The sequence below is a fragment of the Cricetulus griseus genome, assembly GCF_003668045.3.
Source record: "Cricetulus griseus strain 17A/GY chromosome 1 unlocalized genomic scaffold, alternate assembly CriGri-PICRH-1.0 chr1_0, whole genome shotgun sequence".
In the NCBI taxonomy this organism is placed as follows: domain Eukaryota; kingdom Metazoa; phylum Chordata; class Mammalia; order Rodentia; family Cricetidae; genus Cricetulus; species Cricetulus griseus.
The window spans coordinates 41,808,304-41,830,655 of NW_023276806.1; the positions used below are offsets into that span (position 1 = coordinate 41,808,304).

At 43.1% G+C, this 22,352-nt stretch overlaps 1 protein-coding gene across 2 annotated transcripts in view; it reads left to right on the plus strand.

The window, feature by feature from the left end:
- The first annotated feature begins 208 nt into the window (after positions 1 to 208).
- Cdc14a (cell division cycle 14A) overlaps positions 209 to 22,352 on the plus strand; it is a 154,846-nt gene continuing 132,702 nt past the window's right edge. The window contains exons 1-3 of one of the 2 annotated variants that reach the window (XM_027395580.2): positions 209 to 430; positions 1,208 to 1,298; positions 19,675 to 19,750. In XM_027395580.2, the coding sequence (XP_027251381.1) occupies positions 382 to 430; positions 1,208 to 1,298; positions 19,675 to 19,750 (216 nt within the window). In that variant the 5' untranslated portion in view covers positions 209 to 381. The remainder of the gene's footprint in view (positions 431 to 1,207; positions 1,299 to 19,674; positions 19,751 to 22,352) is intronic. The other variant, XM_027395582.2, reaches the window with a different exon arrangement.

A 22,352-nucleotide genomic window follows, 5' to 3' on the forward strand; every position in this document is an offset into this window, starting at 1 on the left:
TGCGTTGCCCAGGCTTGGCGGAGACGGTACAGCGGCAGCAGCTCGAGCAGCAGGAGCTGCAGCCGGAGCAGCAGCCGGAGCAGCAGCAGCAGCAGCAGCAGCAGCAGCCGCCGCCTCCGCAGAGGCAGGATCGCAGCGGCTACAGCCTGGGGCGTGTGCGTCCCGCGCCCAGCGGGCTCGGTTCCCCACGGAATGTCCCCGGGGCGCCCCGCGCGCTGACCCGGCAGCCGCCTCCGCCTAGGGCGCCAGCCTCCTCCCTCAGGCGGGCTCGGTGATCCGGACCGCGAGCTTCCCGGCTCCTGGGCAGTGGGGAAGCCCCGGGGGGCGGGTGACCTCAGCTGGCCACGACCCAGCCCTCCCCCAGTGCGGATCTCGCTTAAGATGGCAGCGGAGTCAGGGGAACTAATCGGGGCTTGCGAGTTCATGAAAGGTGAGGAGCAGTCGCCCGGCATCCTCCGGCCCTTCCACGCCACTCCCCCCAACTCTTCACGGCTCTCCCCTTTGTCCCAGCCTCTGCCCCGGGCTTCTCCTCGGCCCCGTGTCCCGCAGCCACTGCTGCCTGGCGCTTGGGCCCCTTCTCGCCACTCAGCTCCCGGAGGACCCCCTGCTTCCGGCTTCTTTCTCGCGTCCTCGCTCCCTCTGCAGCTTCCTCGTACCCGGACAGTGCGGGCTTCTCTGCCTGGGCTCCTCCTCCAAACCTCTCTTGGGGGCTCCCACTACTCGGTTTAATCATCTCTCTGCTAATCCTCTACCCTTCGGTGGCTGGCCTGTGCTTTCAGGACAACCCCCCCACCACCACACCCCCTTGTCTTTCCTTCCTTCCTCTTGAAGTCTGCTAAGCTGCAGGGGAAGAGGCTTGCCTCTCCCGGTTCCGCAGCAGCTGAGGTCTGGAGGTTTTCGAACCAAACTTGTGTCTCCAGTTTTGCGGGTACCCACAGCTCCTGTGTACACCCGCCGGCACGCAACCAGGGGGTGAGGGAATGCAGAAGATGTTCTGCCTCCTGCTCGGTCCTCGTCTAGCCTCTTGTCAAGTTGTGCTTTGGGGGGCTCCGTGGCTTTTTGCAAGATCGTGTTTCCACAAGAATTCCACGTGTTAAAGGGTCTTTAAATGACGTCTAACAATTATTAATCCTTCATGTATGATCTGCACTCTGAGCCTCACTGCCCTGCTTCTCATGTTTTCTTGCCTTTTAAACTTGTCTTTCAGATCGATTATATTTTGCTACTTTAAGGAATAGACCAAAAAGCACAATAAATACCCACTATTTCTCCATCGACGAGGAGCTGGTCTATGAAAAGTAAGTTTCCCTTTTAGCTTGTTGGTTCTTTGATAAGCGGGTTTATTCACTTTCTCCCAAGAGTTCAGGAGGTATTACTAGCGTTTTAAGGTCCCTGGGCTTGGGGAGGGATGCACCCAAAATTTACATGGTTTGGACCTGTCAACGTTGCAGTCCTTTTAAAATTTCATGGATATTGATTCTTCTTATTCCCACAGCAGTTGTGGATTCCTCACACTCCCCAGAGTGGGACCAGGTACTCTGTCAGCACCAGACCTGTAATTGGCTTGTGAATCAGTCACTAGGTATTTATGGAGCACCCACAGGGTACAGGGCAGTGTGTGGACTACAGGTGCTTAAGCTTCACACTTCACAAAGCTTCTGTTGTATGGAAGGATGTTTTTGTTTGAACAGCCTGTTTTCAGAAAGTGGAACACAGGACTGCAGGGAGCGGTTCCAAGTTGCATCCATGAGGAAGACTTCTCGTGTGACTGATTTATTTTAGTTAGGTGCCCCTAACTTGGTGGTATTATTATTTTTTTCTGCCTTTGAGTAGCAGAGGGCTGCCATTATCTAGACCAATACTTTTTTTGTTGTTATTTTGCTTTACTGGGTTAAGATCTGAGAGGGAAAAATCAGAACCAGGAATTGAGTTCTGTGAAGGAAAAGGCTATTTGAATAGTTAGACATTAATGGAGAGATACATTTCCACTGAATGAAAGCAGAGAGTAAGGAGGAGAAAGGCGGGGTTGACTTATATCCTTTTACTAAAAGCGCTGTTATTTCAGACCAGCCTCATATACTCTAATTTAGACATTTAATTTTACTTTGTTGCCATCATAATCCAGTGGGAAGTTAAGGAGCATAGTTAAATGAACCATAAAGAGCTTTCTAGGGTTGGTTCTGTTAGAAAGAAAATTGGCATTTCTGCTTCAGGATTTAAAGGTGCCATTGGTTCTTGAAGAGGTAATATTAAAAAAACAAAACAAAACAAAAAAACAAACAAAAAAAAAACCAAAACTGTCTTCTCTGACTGAAAATAATCCTTAATTGTTACTTCATCCTAGGGGGTCATGGGGCTGACATCTTCAGGACATTTCTCTCAGTAGTGCTGGGAGGAGGATGCTTCTTGAATGGCTGAAGGGCCAGTGGGAATGAAAGAGCCTTTTGCTGCTGTTCATGAATGCCTAGAGCTGACAGGCAAAGAGTTCTGAATCCCTGGTGTCAGGTTACAGCCCGGCTCCTAGACAGAATGGAGTTATAAGCAGCCTGTTCTCTGACCCTGGGCACCTGGATGATGTCATCACCATCAGTGTTTATTGAGTGGATACTCTATTGTTGGGCACTGTCCTGGCTTTCTTTCTGTTAGTTGAGGGCCTAGGGACCTCTTGTGTGCCTGAGGGTAGGGACTGTGTATTTTTGTTGTTATGTTCACTTCTGCAGTGACTAAAGTGCTGGGGTTTATTAATACGCATTTGAACAAGCTTCAGTTATTGCGGTCTGAGTCACTTGCCTTGGGATTGCTAGATGGTAGACTTCACAAAAGATTATAGTTAATCAACTAAACACAATTCACAATGGCTTTTAAAAAATTCTAATGAAAGTTTTTATATGATTTTAGTGTTTGTACTTTAGGATACAAATTATATGCCATATACATACATACATACATGCATACATACATACATACATACATAATATATATATATTTTTTTCATCATGTTCTTGGTGTTGTCCAAGGACAGACTTGCTTAGTGAGGCCATCTGGTTCGCTTCATGAGTTTGGATGTGAACTTGAAGTTACAAGAAACTGAGCATGGTGGCACACCCCTTTAATTTTAGTACATTGGGTAGAGGCAGGTGGATCTCTGTGAGTTTGAGGGCAGCTTGGTTGACACAGAGAGTTGCAGACCAGTTAGAGCTACATAACGAAACCCTTTCTCAAGGGGGAAAAAAAAAGCTGGGCCAGGCGTTGGTGGCACATGTCTTTAATCCCAGCACTCGGGAGGCAGAGGCAGGTGGATCTCTGTGAATTTAAGGCCATTCTAGTCTACAAGAGTTAGTTCCAGGACAGCCTCCAAAGCCACAGAAAAACCCTGTCTCAAAACAACAACAACAACAACAACAACAACAACAACAACAACAACAACAAAACAAAGCTGGGCATGGTGGCTTATCCTTATAACAACTTAAGGGACTGAGGCAGGAGAATTGCTTGGAATTGGAGTTGAGTACTGACAGTTTTCTTTCCTGCCCACCAGTTCCCAAATAACCAATACAGACCCTTAATATTAATTATAAATGCTTGACTGATAGGTCAGGCTTATTACTAATTAGCTCTTACAACTTAAATTAGTTTCTACTAATCTATGTGCTGCCATGTGACTGATGGCTTTACCTGTGCTCCAGCATGTCTTGCTTCCTCTGCATCTCCTGGTGACTCTTCTGACTCTGCCCTTCTTCATCCCAACATCCTTAGTTTGGTTGCCCTGCCTATACTTCCTCATAAGAGACTCTGTGGAGATGTTCAGGTTGGCTTGAAGGATGGACAGGTTTTCTTTTCGGATATGGGTGTGAGAGGAAAGAGTGAGGAAGAGGAGGGAGGCTCAGGAAGGGTGTTCAGGGTATGGTCAGTCCTTCACTTTGCCTGTTGTGTATACAGGCCACATGGGGGAGGTGGAATATGACACTGAGAGGTCAGCTGGGGACAGACTGAATGCCAGAGCGAGGAACCTGTAGTCACCCTGGTGTGCCTTGAGACTCTTAGAAGGTCTGGATTCATGCTAATTGCAAACAATGGCAGACATTTACAGAGCATTGCCCTCTGTGCCAGATGCTTTTCTAGGTGTTCTGTGTCGGCAGATATTTTTTGTCCCACCAGCCAGCTCCCAAATAACCATAGGGAGACTTATTATTAATTATGGAAACTTGGCCAATTGCTGAGGCTTGTTTCTAACTGGCTTTTATAACTTAAGTTAACCCATTTCTATTAATGTACTGTTTGCCTTGTGGCTTTATTACCTCTACTCTGCCCTTGTTGCTTTCCTGCTTCCTCTGTGTCTGGCTGGCAAGTCTGCCTTTCTTTTTCCCAGTGTTCTCTCTGCCCTGAAAATCCTGCCTAGCTATTGGCCATTCAGTTTTTTATTAAACCAATCAGAGTAACACATATTCACAGTATACAGAAAGGTTATTCCATAACAGTTCTATGACTATAAAGTTCACTTTTCCCCCACAATTTCCGTGAAGCAAGCAATACTGCTGTCCTTTAATACAATGATGCCAAAAGGTACAGTGAGGTTGGGTCCTGTGCCCAGTGTCAATGAAATAAGTGACAGAGCTGGAAAACCAGAGGACATGCACCCTCCATCCAAAAATAATGTAATGGCATCATTTAAGGCCCATTGGAGAAGGTGTAAGAAACCACACTGAGAAACTTTGGATGTTCAGGGGGAAAGAACCAGTGCCTGAATTGAGATGGCGTCAATGATAATGGAAAGGCAGGATCTGAATCCATGTGTGGTAGTTAATGAGGATGCTGAGGAAAAGGAAGGGAGCAGTTCTCAGGATAGTCCCTTCACAGTGGGCCTGAGGGCATCATGAACATAAACAAGGAAATGGGCCAGAGGATTGGCTTTGGTGGTAAGGTCAGGTGTTCTGTCTTGGTCAGAATGAATTTGAGGAATGTAAGGTATAGTCATATCATTTGAAGAATGTATACCTTAATTAGTTAATTAATTAATTCCTTTTTCAAGACAGTGTTTCTCTGGGTAATAGCGCTGGCTGTTCTGGAGCTCATTTGTAAGTTACTAATTCAGACTCTCCTTAGAGTTCCAGGCTGGCCTTGAACTCACAGAGATTCGCCTGCTTCTGCCTCCTGAGTGCTGGGGTTAAAGATTCGAGGCTGAGTACACACCTTTGAAATATTTAAAGTTGGGAGTTTCCCAAGGAGACTATGCAGTTTAAAGAATGGAGCTGTTGATCAGGATGAGGAGAGTAAGGGAAGAAGCTATAACTAATTAGCCAATCAGGAGGCAAAAAACTGAAGGAAGGAAAGAGGAGATGGTGAGTGACTGTGGAATATGACTCTTCACTTCTTGGAAAGGTAGAATGACTTGGCCTGCAGAGCCCATGGGACCCACTGAGGGAACCTGGATTCTATCTGTGGAACATGTCCTGAGGGCAGACCCCTAATGTGCTGGTCTTCAAAGACTGAAGTGTGTTTATATACATTGTCACATGGGGCCTCTTGTAGCTCGGTAGCTATAATTATTTGCTGAGTGTCCCATTGAAATGTCGCCTGTCTGAGTAAATTATCCCCTCAGATACTATTAACTGGGCTCTTTAAATATGAGAGTATGCTTAGTCTGGATATAGCTGTGTTTTGTGTAGAAGTTTGTTAAATTATTAAAGGAAGCTAGAATTTCATGATTGAAATAATGACCCTTTGAAAAGCTGGTGAAGAAATTCAGCAAAAACGCCTTCATGAGATCAGGCTATGAAATTGAAAATTTGAACTTGCTTTCTCTGTCTCTGTTTCTTTGTCTCTCTAATCTAACTGGCTTGAAACTTGATTTGTAGACCAGATGGGTCTTGAACTCACGGAAATCTGCCTGCTTCTGTGTCTATCTCCCGAGTACTGGGACTAAAGAATTGTACCACCATGCCTGGATTATGGGACTAAATAATTGTACCACCATGCCTGGATTATACTTGGTTCTTAATAGACTATCTTGTTCCATCAAGGCCGGGGACATTTAAATAAAACATGGATGATAAGAAATCATACTTTGGCCGGGCACATGCCTTTAATCCCAGCACTCGGGAGGCAGAGGCAGGCGGATCTGTGTGAGTTAGAGGCCAACCTGGTCTACAGAGCAAGTTCCAGGACAACCTCCAAAGCAATACAGAGAAACCTTGTCTCTGTAAGAAAACAAAAGAAAAACAAAAAAGAAATCATACTTTGTCCTTGGGTTATACATGTTTTCATAGGCCAGAGTTAAAACAAGAGTATAGGCTAAAATACTAGTGGTTCAAAAAGTAGTTCCAGTTCTGGAGCCCTTCAAAGGTTTGTCTGTGTTAGATTGAACTACCCAAACATACTCTTCTAGAATAGCTGGGTCTTTGGTGTTGGAGGTGGACCCTGTCCTGGCTAGCTTTTAGTAATGCAGGTCATGATTTTTGGCTCAAGAGTTAGCAAAAATCAAATGTATTAATTGTCAGAACCCTTGTGTACTCCTAATGGTAATCTTGGGTGTGGGTTTGATGCTAACAGTGCGGGAAGCCTGTTTGCTGAGAAGGAAAGTGTGTAGTATCTCTGCTTTCAATCATCTACTTTTCCATTTTTTCTGCCTTGGGTTTCTCTCTCTCCCTGAAGAAAGGTACTAAAATTTTGTGGCAGTACTAAATAAAGATGCCAAGACTGGCTGGAGTTTCTTTGGTGAGTTGAAGAAATGTTATCAAGTGTTTTTGCTGCATCTCAGTAGAGAGTATTTTCTTGGCATGTACAAGGCCCTGGTTGAATCCCCAACACTGGTATAGACGATTAAAGAATGAACAATCTCGGTTGGATGCAGTGGCTCGTATTTGGGAAGCTGAGACAGGTGTATCCTTGAGTTCAAGGCCAGATTGGCCTACATAGTGAGATCCTGCTTAAAAAAACAAAACAAGGGCCAGGTGTTGGTGGAACACACCTTTAATCCCAGCACTCAGGAGGCAGAGGCAGAGGCAGAGGCAGGCAGATCTCTGAGAGTTCGAAGCCAACCTGGTTTACAGAGTGAGTTCCAGGGCAGGCTCCAAAGCAATACAGAGAAACCCTGTCTCAAACACAAACAAAAACAAAAACAAAAACAAAACAAGGGCTGGGGATGTAGCTCAGTTTATAGAGTGCTTGCCTAGGATGTTGGAGATACTGAGTTCAATTTCTTGCATTACATAAACCTGGCATGGTAGCACAGGCCTGTAATCTCAGCCCTAGGTAGTAGAGGCAGGAGGAGGGTCAGGAGTTCAAGGTCAGCCTGGTCTGCATGAAACCCTGTCTTAAAAGACCCAACTAACCAACCAACCAATCAACCAACTAACCAACCAACCAAAACTCTCACTATGGTTCAGACCTTCTTTTTTCAAATAATAGAATATCTTTGATGTAGTCTTTGACAATTTCATCCCTGCAAACAATGCGTCTTGATCATATGTACTCTAACTCCCCCCTTCCACTCTTCCCAGGAACCCGGAACTCTTCATTCTCTTCAGTCACTCCCAATATACCTCACTATTGTATCTTCCCTCTCTAACCCACTAAGTCCAATTAGTGCTGCCTGTTGGAAGACTGATCTTGCTGACTCGATTTTGTGTAGCTAATCATGACTGCAGTGACTTCATGGGTACAACATCCATGCTGTGTTCCAAAGACGGCATTTCACAGTACGCCTCCCCATCCTCCAGCTCTCTGTCCAATTCTTCCTGCCCCTCTTCCATGATGTTAGGGGTTGATATTGTTGTCCAATTAGGGCTGACTATTCAGCAGACACTTATCCTCAGTACTTTGCATAGTTAGTTAGTCTCTGCATTAACTACTGACCACTGCAGAGAGCACCTTCAGCACTAATCTACAGGGATAAGCACAAATGTTTAGAAAGCAGTCTGGCCACATGTTGCTTAGCAAAGCAGCAGTAGTAGGTTCTTCTCCAGGGTCTGTAACCTCCTCCCTGTGGAGCAAGTCTCAAATCTAATCCAAAAGCAGTTGGTTACCCCATACCCTTCATGCTGCTATTGCACTAGTAGGCACGTCTTGCTTGGCAGACTTGCTCTTTGCATCTTCTGTCCTGAACACATAAGTTGCAGGTGTTTACTTGAGTATGTATATAGGTACGGACACAATGTTATTCTGTAGCATGCATTATGAGGCAATGCCCTTACTGATATACATTTATAGTCAATTTTTCTTCCTCTTCCTCTTCTTCCTCTTTTCCTCCTCCTCCTCCTCTTCCTCCTCCTACCGAAATGCTAGCCAAATGCTCTAACATTGAAGCTCCAACATTAGGCTATGCTCCTAGCCCTCACAGCTAGTTCCATTTTTCCTGTTTTGGTTTTCTGAGACAATGTTTCACTGTGTAGCTTAGGCTGGCCTTTAGCTCACTGTGTAGCCTAGGCTAGTCTTACATTCTTGGTGATCCTCTTGTCTGAGCCTCTTAGGTCTATGTTGAGATGGTGGATATAAGTCTCTATGCTCAACTGCTCACAGTCCATTCTTAATTATGTGACCCACCATCATCAAGTTTTACGTGTTTGGATACTTTCTGTGTTGACCTCTTAGGCTTTGGCAGTGTATAATTGGACCTTAATCTCCACAGTGATAAATTGTTACTCAGTTTTTTTCAGCTTGCTTGCAATAACCCTGGAGAAAACACACACACTTGAACTGGAGTACTGAGGATTTCTATACAGTTTGCTTCTATCAGGCAGCAGGAGACAGTGATCTAAGTGGACTGTGGGAGATGGTGCTCTGTGCCAGGTCACCCCAGGGTAGTTTCATTATTTTGTTTGAAGTAGACTCCTAAGACATCAGATGTTCTCATTTGCAAGTTCATAAACACATCCCCAAGCCCAAAGTAAATGACTTACTTGCTTAACCGTGATTCAAAACAACTTTGTGCTTAAAAAAAAAAAAAAAAAAAGACTGAACACACTTCTTTTTTTTTTAATGGGGTGTAAAGCAGTCTGACTTGAAACCTGTAAGCGGCTGAAAATAACATGTAGATGGAGTGAGAATTAGTTGCAGGGAAGTGTGCTAATGCATTGGATAAACACAGGGACCGAGGAAGTAGAAACAGAGTGGAGGTCGGTGTATGAAGCCGTGGTCTTCCGTGTTAGGAGTGAAGAAAATAAGAACTTGATATTGCCATGGTTATTGAAAGACTTCTTTATAGAGTGATGTTTGATGTGTAACGGGCACAGGACTTTTTATGATGTCTGAGGGCCAGTACTACCAGTTTTTGTTCACTGTCACAGCCCTAGACATAGTACTTCGCTTGGCAGAAGAGTGGTGCCCCCAAAATTAAAGTTGAATGAGTGAATGAAGAAGGCAGGAAGGCAGGAAAGGAGGGAGGGAGAGTGGGAAGGAGATTTCAGGCAGAGTCATAAAAGACATGTTTAGGAAGAGCAAGAGTCTGTTTGGAAGGGTCAGTCGAATGGGGAGCAGGCACAGGAGAGGATGGGCTGCATGTGGGATGCTGTGTATCAACCCGTTGGGCTTAGTGATGAGTGGAAGGAACTGACCAGTGCTTGGAGCACAAGTGTTTCCATAGTTTGAGAGGAAGACTGAGATACAGTTTTCTTTACTTGGATGACTGGGAGAAAAATGACAGGTTAAGTAGGTTTCTGTGCTTAAGTCCGGAAGAGAGAGCTGCTTGTGGTTGTGGTTCTGTTTTGTGTTGTTAGGTGGGAAACTGGAAGTAAAGGGTGCATTGTAATGGAATATTTGACTTTTGTGGTCTTCAAGCAGAAAATACACAATACCTGACTTAGACACTTGCCAGTTGCTGGTTTAAAGTCTGGGGAATTGTATGGGACAAGCTGATCTCAAGTTCTCTGGAGTTATGGTTTGACTTGTTTAATTTTCTACACTTAACTGTGGAATTTACTGCTTAGTTTTTAGGCTCTAATTTCAATTTAATGAAAAAAAGTTTTTTTTTTTTTTAAATTAAACCAATATTTGCTGGATCACCAAGGAATTATATATTGGGTAGGGTTCTGTTGTTCTGGTTGAAATGTGTTCAATCCTTGACGGCCTAGATAAATGACATCTGATAAATGGCCATGACTGTTGTGCTTTATGATGAGATGATGATAAGAAATGTTTGTGTTCGCTAAAGGTCATGGCTCATGCCTGTAAGCCTAGTGAGTCTGAGGCAGGAGGATTCCTGTGTGTTTGAGGCAAGCCTGGGCTACAGAGTGAGAGCTTGTCTCAAGCAAGCAAACAAACGTTTGTATTGAACTGTAGTTTTAAATATTTTTGTTTATTAGTGTGTGTGTGTGTGTGTGTGTGTGTGTGTGTACATACCATGGTGCAAACATGAAGATCAGAGGACAGCCTTGTCAGTCAGTTCTCTCTTCCCACCTTCCCATGGGCTCCAGGGATTGACCTCTGGTTGTCAAGCTTTTTTTGACAATCGCCTTCAGCTTATGAACCATCTCCTTAGCCCCTAAACTACAGTTTTAAAATGGAGCCTTTCTGTGATTAATCAAGTCAATGTTTTGGTTCTCAACATACTTGTATCTTGTTGATGAATGGAAGAATTTTCTAGTTTGGCTTTCTTTTTTTATAAAATATAATTTTCTTTTGGGATCTAGAAAAGGTGCTTTATTTCAAATTGGTCTCCTTCATCAATCAATAGAAGTAGAACATTTATTTACTTTCATCTGAGAAGTTGAAAGTTCACTAAGGTACCTGATGCAAAGAACTGGAAAGTTCCAGATGTGTATTTTGAAAGAGCTGGAGACAACTCATGACTTCACCCACGCTAGGCAAGTGCTTTATCACCAGACTACATCTTCAGCCTACAAACCCCTTATCTGAAATACCATATAGCCTTAGACTTTTCTAAGATGAACCTGTGTTTGTGTCTTAGTGAACGGACTGTTTTCTGTAGTAGTCAGACTCCATAATTATGAATGCAATGACTAAATAGTTCAAGGATCCAGGTTTAAGGCTTTAAAGAGCCTGGGCCGTGAGATGGCTCTGAGGGTAAAGATTCTTACTGCCCAGCAGTGAGGAAGTTCAGCCTCAAGGACTCACGTGGTGAGACCTCTCATAAGTTGTCCACTCATCTTCATATACATGTGGCGTGCACGTGCCCATAGAGAGACAGGCAGACAGACAGACAGACAGAAACACACACACACACACACACACACACACACACACACACACACACACACACACCCAAACACACACACACACACCCCTGCACTTTCTGGTATATCAGTGGTTCCCGTTAGCTAACATTTTGTCTTCTGTTGGTGTTATTTGGCCAATTTTTATAGATAACATCTATAAATGGAGTTTTCCTTTTCCATCCCTCCTCTTCCCCCCTCTCTCTCATCCTTACTCGTTTCTTCCATCTCCTTTCCTTTAGACAGGGTCTTGCTCTAGATTGCATGCACGCGGCCCTGAGCTTGTGATGATCCTCCTGCTGCAGCTCCCCCGCCCCCCAGTACTGGGGTGACGTGTGCATCCTCACAGCTGGCCTTGAGTTGAGTACTTTATTTGCTTACTCTTGGGTCAGTGCACTGTCTCTGACAGTCACTTGCACCTCCATCTGCTGAGGATCCTAAACACGCAGTGGGAGTAGATACCGGATATCTTGTTTTCTGAACGTTGAGAATTTGAAACAAGACTGGACTTTGTGTGGGACTGAGCCTCTTATAAACACGGCTAACGGGCATGCTTGGGTTCATGGCGAGCTTTAAACAGAAACAATCCCACTTTGTTTTTTTGCTTATTTATGATTTGGGTTCACTTGGATTGCAGATTGGTGAGATTCCTTAGTTGGGAATCCTAGCATAACTGATTTCTTTCTAATATTTATTTGTGTGCATTTAAGTGTGTGTTATATGTGTAATTGTTCATGTGCATGTAGGTGTGTGTGTGTGTGTGTGTGTGTGTGTTAGGCCTAGCTGAACATGAGGTATCATCCTCAGTTGCTCCCAATTTTGGTTTTTGAGACTGGGTCTCTCACTGATTTGGCAAGGCTGTCTGGCCAGCAAGCTCCAGGGTTTTTACCTGTCTGCCTCTCCAGTGCTTGGGTTACAGGTGCATGTGGCCATACTTGGTTTTACACGGATGTTGGGGATCTAGACTCATGTCCTGATGCTTACACAGCAGGCATTAGACAGACAGAGCCATCTCCCTAGTTCCTGTAACTGATTTCTTAGTGTATACATTTCTCAACCTTTAAAGGACAAGGAATTCATACAGGGTTCACATTCACTGTGGAAATAAAATTATTGCTTCTGAGCAGCAGAGTAGATCTGAAAATATCAAAACGCATTTTATTTGCTAATTGTGAGATTAAAGGAAGGTTAAAGGTCTTTTCTGGAAGCTGGGTGGGGTAGCTCTGTAAAGTGGTGTCTTCTTGGTTTTGCCCACCCTTTCCCCAATGCCAGCATTGGACCTGGTTCCACAATGCTCATGGGACAGGTGCCTGCAGTTCCTGGAAACTCAAAGTAAATGCTCTGGGTAATTTAAGCTGGAAAAAAATCTCCTGGGCTGAGTAGAAGAAGAGCTTTTAGAAAGGGCTTTGTGATGAATAGTGGGGTGAGTGTCTTTGGGATGGGGTTATTTATGGAGCAGGGCTCATTTGGAGCAAATCAGTGATGACGATGGGGTGGTCGGAGAAGACTGTGAGGTGCCCCATCTTTCCTCATCCAAGAGGGCTGCTTGGTCTTACTACTATCAGGCCCCTTACTGTCGTCTCTGCATACGCCAGTTTTTTAGGTCAGTTTTGTCTATTTACCTAAAAAAAAATAACTAAAAATTATTTTTCGGCATGTGTCTGTGTGTTTGCCATGTGAGTGCAGGCACCCTTGGAGGCCAGCATGGGAGTGACAGGCAGTTGTGAGTCAGCCAATGTGGGTGCTGGGAGCTGAATACTGGTCTTCTGGAATATCAGTAAGTGGTCTTAACTACTGAACCATCTCTCCAGCCCCTTCACCTTGTTTTGTATCCACAGCTTATAAAGTGTGATGGATCACCTCTCTAGTCATGCTTAGCCTGGCACAGTTTAGAGTGTTTATAATGAAGAGTGTTTTTCTTTTCTTCTCCTCCCCCCCCTTTTTTTTTTGTTTAACCAACCATGTACCTATCTTTTATTTATTTATTTAATCATCCCTGGATTGGTGCTAGGGATGCCTAGGAACTGCCTTTTAGCTCAGCCTGTTTCATGGAGCTTGTCCTGCAGTGCGTTTTAGACAATACACTCGTTAAATGTTGACGAATTAGATCATTGTGAGCACTCTGGAGAAGGAGAGACCTATTATAGGATTTTCTCTTTTGTCAGGGTTTGATGTATTCCAGGCTAGCCTTGACTTTACTGTGTAGCTGAACATGACCTGTTATTTACTGTGATGCTCCATTTTATACAATGCTGGGGATGGAACCTAGCACTTTGCAAATGCCGGGCAAGGACTCTACCAAATGATCTGCATCTTCAGTCCCCCAAAGACCTTCCGTTCTCTGAAGGCACACAACAGAGCCTGTGGCATATGCATGTTTGAAGAGCGACCAAAGAGGTGGGGATGAGAAAAGAATTCTTTGGGGAAGGATGATTGGGTGAGACCTAAGGCATGAGGAGGTGTTAACCAGGGGTGGGTAGCTGCACATGCTGAAGTCCTGGAAGCCAGAGCTCAAAATATTCCTCCTGGCTTCAGCTTACTGGAGGAAGTAAGGTGAGGAAATGCAAAAATTAGTCTCCAGCCAGATGGTGGCGGTGTGTGCCTTTAGTCCCAGCACTTGGGAGGCAGAGGCAGGTGGATCTCCAAGAGTTCGAGGCCAGCCTGGTCTACAGAGCAAGTTCCAAAAACCAAAAAGAAACAAAAGATACCTTCAAAGAATGAGAAGGTAGAAGCTGCACCACCTGCGTCCTTGGAGGCAAGGTTGAGGGTATTGATTTTAATTTCCCCAGGCGAGGGGTGGGGGTTTAGAGAGGCAATGTGATCACTGCCACTGGCTTTAGGGTACTTTTCCCTTTTCACAACCCAAGCTGCTTTTAGAAAGATGAGAGTTAGCATTTTATGAATGGTGAACCAGTCATCACTCTGTTTCTCCCAAAGCTATGGAAATACTGTCTTGCTCAGTCTTCTTGCTTTCAGTAGCTGCCCATGAACAGGGCTAACTTACACCGTTTAAGAATGTTTCTGTGGGAGTGAATTTTATTCTTAGCAGAGTATTACTGGAGAAGCTGCCTCTTGCTTTCATTAATTGGAGTCTCGAAGGGGCTTTCTCTTCATTGACTTGCTCCAGAGTGAAAACACATGAAATTATAGGTCTATAGATGCTAGAAGGTTCCTTGATATTTTCTTGGCTTTAAGGCAGAGTGGTCACATCAGCTATCTTACAGAAGCAACAGCTGAAGGCTTGCACAACCCAGTTGTGTGCCTAGGGCTAAAGAAAGTGCTAAGTGGAGAAAGTTCCTCACATTCTTAGTGTAAGGCAGCTGCAATTTCCTGAAAGGCAGGCTATATTGAGGGATTGGAGTGAGAATTGATAATGAGACCAAGACACCAGCCTAGGGATGCCCTGTGATAAAATTGGTACTGGAATCTTAGGGTACCAAGTGGCTTTTAGCTCTTTGTCAGGCTGTCCTGTGCACAGGGAGCCTAGGTGCTCAGCCACTAGCATCTGTGACGGTGGTAGGTCGTGCTCTAAGGGCATGAGTAGGTACTCTGACTTGTGCCCCAGTGTCTTAGGTTAGTATTCACTAAGCAATTAGGAGCTTCTGAAGATGTAATAATATTGAGTTTTTGTCATGATCAGAAATATCTTCTGGTTGGAGGGAAATATCAATAATAAGGCAAACATTAGCTGGTAGACCAGAGGCGGTACTGGTTAATCTCCAAAACAAAATACCCACCCCCTCAAAACAAAACAAAACTGTAGACACATGAGCATCTGTATAATCTGTGTGTTGGAAGGACAATGCCAGTTTAGCATTGTATATATGTTTGCTGTAATATTTGCTAGTTTTCTCAGTAGTGGTAAATTACTTGTAGATAGGGACTCTGGCAGGGAGTGGGCTTTCAGCAAGTAGTGGACTGAGCAAATGAATAGGCAGAATCAACAGTGCTCTTAAAAAAGTTAAAGATGGGCTGGAGGGATGACCCAGTGGGTAAAGGCTTGTCTGATAACCTGAGTTTACATTGCCAGAACTTACAGAAGTGCCCAGTATTGTAGCACAAAAGTTGGTAATTCCAGCATTCCCCTAGATGGTAGGTGGAGACAGGGTGATCTCCAGAAGCCCTTGGGCCAGTTAGTCTGGCTCACAAAGCCATGAGGAGATTCTTTTAAACAAGGAGAGGTGAGGACCAGCACCCAAAGGTTGGTCTCTGATCTCCACAGTCATTGGTGGCACACATTTAGTCCCACACAAGAACATGTACACACACACACACACACACACACACACACACACACACACACACACACACCGCACAAATGAAAAACAAAGAATTGGTATGCCTTATGTTCTTCCAGTATTTTTTTCATTCTAGTTTTTAAAAGAAATAGTCTTTTGGTTTCATAAGGACCTTTTAACTGATATGTTAACTTGTAGCATCTTTCTTAGAGTGGCTGTCCATAAATTTTGTGGTGGGAGTAGGCAGTGCTTGCAGTAAAGCCTTTCCTTGTGCTGGGGGTTGAACAACTTCCCATGAAGCTTCTAATGTGTAGAATAACCATAGTGGTGCTTCAAACAATGTTCTCCCTAGGAACAGACTCTCATAAATTACAGCTCACTAGAAAAACCAAAGTTAATGACAAGCCATAGGTTCTGTAAATCTTGTGAGAAGAGGAGGGCAGGCTGGCATGAGCAGTGGCCTCTGGGCTTAGCTTCTATTTCCTATTGCACTGTGGGTTCAACACCTGTGGGTAGCTGGTGATCCTGGAAAATGTTTTCTCTGCTCTTGGGCTTCTCTTCCTTTGTCCTCTGATAAAGACACAGGCTTCTTTCTTCTCCCCTCTGCAACTCTCCACGAGCAGGGCTTCAAATGCTTCAGTTGGTTCTTTGAATTACTTTGCTGTCAAAACAAAGTAATTTGGTTTTAGCTCTTTATACTTAACGAATAAAAAACTGTTGCCTGGGGTTCATTTCTTAAGCTTCTTGGGATTCAGTTTAGTTACTGACCTACAATTTGCCAACTTTGTTAGAGGAAATGAATAAATCGGTGGGGAGATTGTTTATTCATTTGGAGATGAAGGTGCTCTGATACAATGAAATACTATATCCATCTACCCAAATGAGGCTGGAATATTGCCTCCTTCCACCAAGACAAAGTTGGGGAGGAGTCTTTTTTTTGGAATTTGAAAGAACAGAGAAGCATTGACTGGTGAGTGTTTGGACTATAAGTTCAGGAGTCCACTCCACCTTCAGATTTTTTTCTTTAAGAAAATTAAATTAGCCAGGTGGTGGTGACACATGCCATTAATCCCAGCACTTGGGAGGCAGAAGCAGGAGGATCTCTGAGTTCGAGGCCAACCTGGTCTACGAAGTGATTTTAAAGACTGCCAGGACTGTAACACAGAGAAACCCTGTCTTGAAAAACAAAGACAAAACAAATTAAAGAAGTGTGTGTGTGTGTGTGTGTGTGTGTGTGTGTGTGTGTGTGTGTGTGTGTGGTTCGTGGGCTAATGAAGGATGCCTTTCCAAGTTGCTTCCTTCCCTTATTTTTTGGAGATAGTATCTCTCACTGGAAGAATTTTATCTTTTTCTATTTTTTGGTACTTAGCAATTCCTTAATGCATGGTGGCCATTTTTGTACCTATTTTATATTTTCATCTTGATTAGTATTGCCCATTATTGCTTCACACAGTCCAGTTTTGTAACCTTTAGTTACATGTGGCTTTGAGTATATTTTAATGGGAAATCCCTTCAGTTTTTGATATAAAAACTGAAATTTTGTCATTTTAAGTAGCTGACATCTATTTAACCTCTTGGAAAATTTGGGATCACTGGAAGGATGAGGTCTACATTTGATTTACTTGATTTTGTGTTATTGGAGGATACCCGATTACTTTCCTGGAATTTGGTAAAATAGTTCTGTCCATTAACCATTCTGCTTCCAAAAGTGAATCTATACAAGTGGACCTCATTGTTAAGCTGTATAGCTTTAAGCGGGAGGTTGAAGTTGATGTGTAGTGGTTAGAATGAAGCTGGAATTACATGACTAAGATTCTCTGTGCTTTTTTAAAAAACTTAATGTTTTTGTTTGTTTTCATTTTACTGTTTATGTGTGTGGTGTTTTGTTTGCATTGTCTGTGCACTGTGTGTACAAAGCACATGGAGGCCAGAAAAGGGCATTGGGTTTCCTGTGACTAAACTTACAGGGAATTGTAAGATGCTGGGAATTGAACCCTGGTCTTCTGGAAGAGCAGCCAGTACTCTTAGCCAGTAAACTATTACCTCTGCAGCCCCAGTTTGTGCTTTTTTGAAGCTTGTTCAGCATGAATTTCAAAAGCTGAGAGAATGACTAAAATTCCACATTTAATTAAAAATCATACAAGGGTCCATATGCATGTTCCAATAAAAAATATTCCAAGGTATGTTTGTTAAAAAGTGCTGCTTCCAATGAACCCAAGAACAAGCAAGTCTGCTGTAAAGATGGTGTTGCCCTAACCAATGCAGTTAGTTACCTGTTTATGTGCAGTTCTCATTTCCTCCCCTGGTGCTGGGGGGTTGAACCTAAGCCTTGTGCATGCTAAGTGTGTGCTGTGCCTCTGAGATACACCTCCAGCTCTCATTTTAATGGGTTCTTGTTTATATGTATAGCTTAGCACCACATTGGGAACTTTAGGAATAAATTAACACCACACTGGGAACTTTAGAAATAAAGAACTTTCTCTTCAAATCATTAGAAGTTTCTTTTTTTGGGGTCATTTTGTGTTATTTTTTTTTTTTTTCATGAATCTATGTATAAAGGCAGCCAATTTTAGTTCTATATGTTCCAAAACACTCCTACCTTGTTCAACATGGATAACATATACAAAGTCAATATTTTTTACTTACCCAAGGCCAGTAGGTATTGGCAGACTTGTAGTTAGAGTGACATATGTAATTTGGGTGGCAGAGAAGATTTAAATGTGTTCCTCAGTAAGAGGGTGTTTCAAAGATGGGTTTCTACCAACTTGGTGGTATTTAATACATTTGAGCTCTAGCCTGAGTTGAATTTAGAGAACTAATGAGCATTTCTGCATGGTGACTCATTTTTTGTTGTCTTGCATCTAGGCCATTCTTCCAAGTACCTGAGGTATAAATAGGCTCCTTGTTGGGGAAGCTCATGTTGTAATTCATTAGGCAGAATCTTTATGTAAAATTCACCGTAATATGTGATGCTGTCATTGAAATGGTAAGTTTGGAGGACTTTGAGCAATGTTTAGTGAGTTCCCCAAACGTGACTGGAAAGGCTTTGTGGCAGTTGCATTTTAAGGTCATCTTGCGGAAGCTAAGGAGAGTGACAAGAGGGGAGAGTGTTCTCTGTAAGAGGGCTGACGTGGTTTGGTTGCATTAGGAGTGTGTGAAGTGTGTGGAGGAAGGGTTGGATGTATCTTGTGGAATGAAAATCCTGATGGGGACCTGTTGGGAGACAGGATCAGCCTGGAAGCTAGGAGCATGGTGTGCTAAGCTTTGGTTGCTGGGTGGTGGAGTCATCCTCAGTGGTGAGGAGGCTCTCAGCAGTTTTTCAATAATGGGAGGAGCTGAACGAAGTGAGATTGAGCTGCACGATGAAACACATCGTCATGAGGAAGGAGACCGAGATTTCCAACAGAACGTGACTAAGCTGACGAGGAGCCGGGCTTCTGCTGTTTCATCCGAACAGAAAGGGAAGCAGTATATGAGAGTGGTAGCTCATTTGATATAATAATTGTTTTTGCTATATTGTGTTTGAGAGATTTCATGCTTCAGCGACTCAGAAAAGCTTGGGGCTATTTTGAAGGAAAGGTGGTTGTAGGCACAGTGAGTTTGAGATGTTAGAAGGCCTGTAGATGGTGGGTCTAGTAGGAAGACGATGGTGAAGACAAGCGCTGGGTCAGAAGTGGACAAGAGCACACTTTCCGACTAGGTCACCAATTAGACTCATGACAGTGGCTAAGATAGATTTACATTCAGGTTGATGACTGTATTCTGGAGATGTGTGGGGGGAGCCACATAGAGGACGTTTAAGAAGAGTGGATAGGAAAAAGGACCACTGCACTTAAGATACATGAGGGTTGAGGGTGTTTGAGTGGAAGACATGGAATTAGAATAGTTCATGAGCATTATGATGGAGCCAGTGAAGAAGTAAAAGCAAGAAAGAGTAGGTTCCGCACGAGTTAACTCACATTCCCTTCCCCTTGGTTGCTTTTTAATCCTTTCATCTAAATGGCACAGCAAGGAGTTAAAAGGACTTAAGACTGAAAATTGCCCAAAGAGTTCTCTATTAAGAGATTGGTTAGAAGAACTGTAGGGCACTAGTAGGGTGAAACTATGAGGCACCTGGATTGGCACGGAGCAGACTACTTAAGTAATGAACCTATTCCTGAAAGATGATTGAAATTTGATTACAAATTAGATGAAAATAAAAGTGAGCATCTATATTACTGAAAACTGTGCTTGTACTAAATGCTATTTTATATATGTATATATCTCAGTTTCTATGCAGATTTTGGACCTCTGAACTTGGCAATGGTGTACAGATACTGCTGTAAACTAAACAAGAAACTAAAAGTGAGTATTCTAGACCTGTTTATGTTTTGGAATTAAAATGTTTAAACCAGGAAACCTGCCCAGTGGGATTGTTTTGTCCACACATGATTTAATCAGGGATTTAGATCTTTAGAAATTTGTGAGAGTTCACCTAGAAGTTGAAATCGATTCTCCTGATTATACCACAAAGGACATGTTAACCTCTTTCTTTCTTCAGGACAACTGCAATATGAGCGGAATGAAATAATTGCAATTGTGACCTAAGAAAGGGGCACAGCCTTTTAGGTTGTTAATGAGTTTCTATAAGATTCCCTCATAGAATAATTTTCCAAAGCCTCCAGATCTGCTTGTAGATGCTATTATGGGGTGATGAAGGGTCTCATTGGGCACATAACCAGGTTTTGTTTGGCCAAGATGGAAAGTTTTGTATATTTGTTGAACGTCATTTACAGTATTAAGTTTACTACATGGAAATCAATATGTATATTTCCTTCCAATTTCGAAATGGACCTCTTGAACGTTTCAGTTTGGGAAACAGTATACTACGATGTATGCTCGTAAGATAATCACAGACTTACAATGTTTAGTGTTTTACTCTTTATGTTGGATAAAGTGTTTCTGTTCTACAATCTGCTCAGCGATTGCCTTCGGGGTTTTGATTGAACTTAGATATAAATGTAGTCTGGCAGAGCATCATGACCTGTAGAATATATTGTATGCTTTATACATTTACAGATTTTTGCCATTGACATTACTGTGGTGTCATACAATATGGTTATATAATGACATTTCAGTTAATAAATACATAACACAAAAACCTATCACACCCAACTTGTTTAGGAATTAAATCATGCAGTATTATCTGACTGGAAAATGTACTGTAAATTCATTTAAGTAAACAAGAGCCAAGAAACTACTGTTTGTAGTTTAGAAAATAGGTATTTTTATGATCATAGGGAAGTAAATAATAACCCTTAAAATGAACTTTAAATGATTGGACAGATCATTAGTTAATGCCTGAACCTCATATTTTCTTTGGGAGGATCTAGAAGTTTTCTAGTTCTCTCTCTCCACATACATATGTGTGTTGTGGGCTAGAGAAAGACATTAAGTGTCCTGCCCTATCACTGTCCACCCTTCCCCTTTGAGACAAAGTCTCTCACTGAACCTGGAACTTACCATTTGGCTAGGCTGGCTAGGCCAAGTCTCTGGGATCCACCTGTCTGTCCTCTAGGTCTGGGGTTACCAGTGCATGTGCCCTCCCCATCCCCTACTTTTACATGGGACTGTGGATTCAAACTCAGGTTCTTATTTGTGTAACAAATGATCTTTTACCCACTTCAGTATCTCCCAAGCCCCCATTTATTAGTTAAGCTATCATGTTGCTGACATGAATTCTGTACAAGTAACCAGGAAACCTAAATACTATCTGGAGTTACCAAAAAGAAATAAATAATAGAGGAAGATTAAGTCATGCATCTAACTCAAGAGTCTACTTAGAGTGATTGCAAAAGAGTAAATGGATTGAATTGTTTTCTTTTCTTCCATAGTCTATATGTAACAGTGTGTGGGAATAGAGACGTTTTTCTATTTTAAATTTTCTTTCATTTCCAAAACTTTCTTACATCATTATGAAAGTTCAGTAAACTTCAGACCAACCCCCGTGGTTCTTTCCCGTGATCAGTAATTAGCTAGATGCCTGGAATGACATTTTTAGCTTCAATACATTTCATGGCTAATGTGTAGCTTTCTGAAGGATTGCCTTTTTAAAACTCAAATGTTAATTCAGTGAACCATACCAAGTAGAATCTCTATTATCAGGAGACAAAGAGTTACATTAGCAATTCAAAGCCAGAATTCCTCTGGACCTGTGGAATCTGTTTCTTATCTATGAAGCAAGAATTCAAGCTAGACACAGTGGCACATGCCTTTCTTTAATCCCAGTACTCAGGAGGCAGAGGCAGGTGGATAGCTGTGAGTTTGCAGGCTGCTCTCCACAGTCAGTTCAAGGGCATCTAGAGATACATAATAGAGAGATCTTGTCTAAAAAAAAAGAAAAGAAAAAGAATTGCAATTTTAAAATTTAGCTGCTGTGCCAAATCACGTTCCTAATGTCACATCTGTAAGTTCAGGCAGGAAATCTTATAGTTCTTCTGGGGAGTTTTGAATACCTGTTTCAACCTTGGTGCTATCATTTCCCTACCGGGAACCTGGTCAGCTTAATAGGAATCCAAAGGACAGCTGTTAAGACACAAGGAGATCACAGGGAGAGGTGGGAGGAAGTCAGAGCTGGGTGTTCTTGTTCACACTCTCCTCTCTGCCTTGGGGGTAATCTGGCCCTTGCTTGGGTCTAGGATCCTTCCTTGCTCTGGGTCTTCTTACCCGTCCAGTGGCTGTGGCTGCCACCCTGGCTGTGTTATTCCAGGAGTTTGGACTCCGTGCTCTTCAGTCTGGAATATACTCTTCCCGTTACACATGCCTCACAGAAACATTCTCTTTCACTCTGCCAGCAGCATCTTCACACTTGGAATCTCCCCATCCTCCCAGAGCACAGGTACCCAGCAGATGCCTCCTCTTCACTACCTTCCTCCTCTTGACCAGGGCCAGGATACCTTGCTGCTGA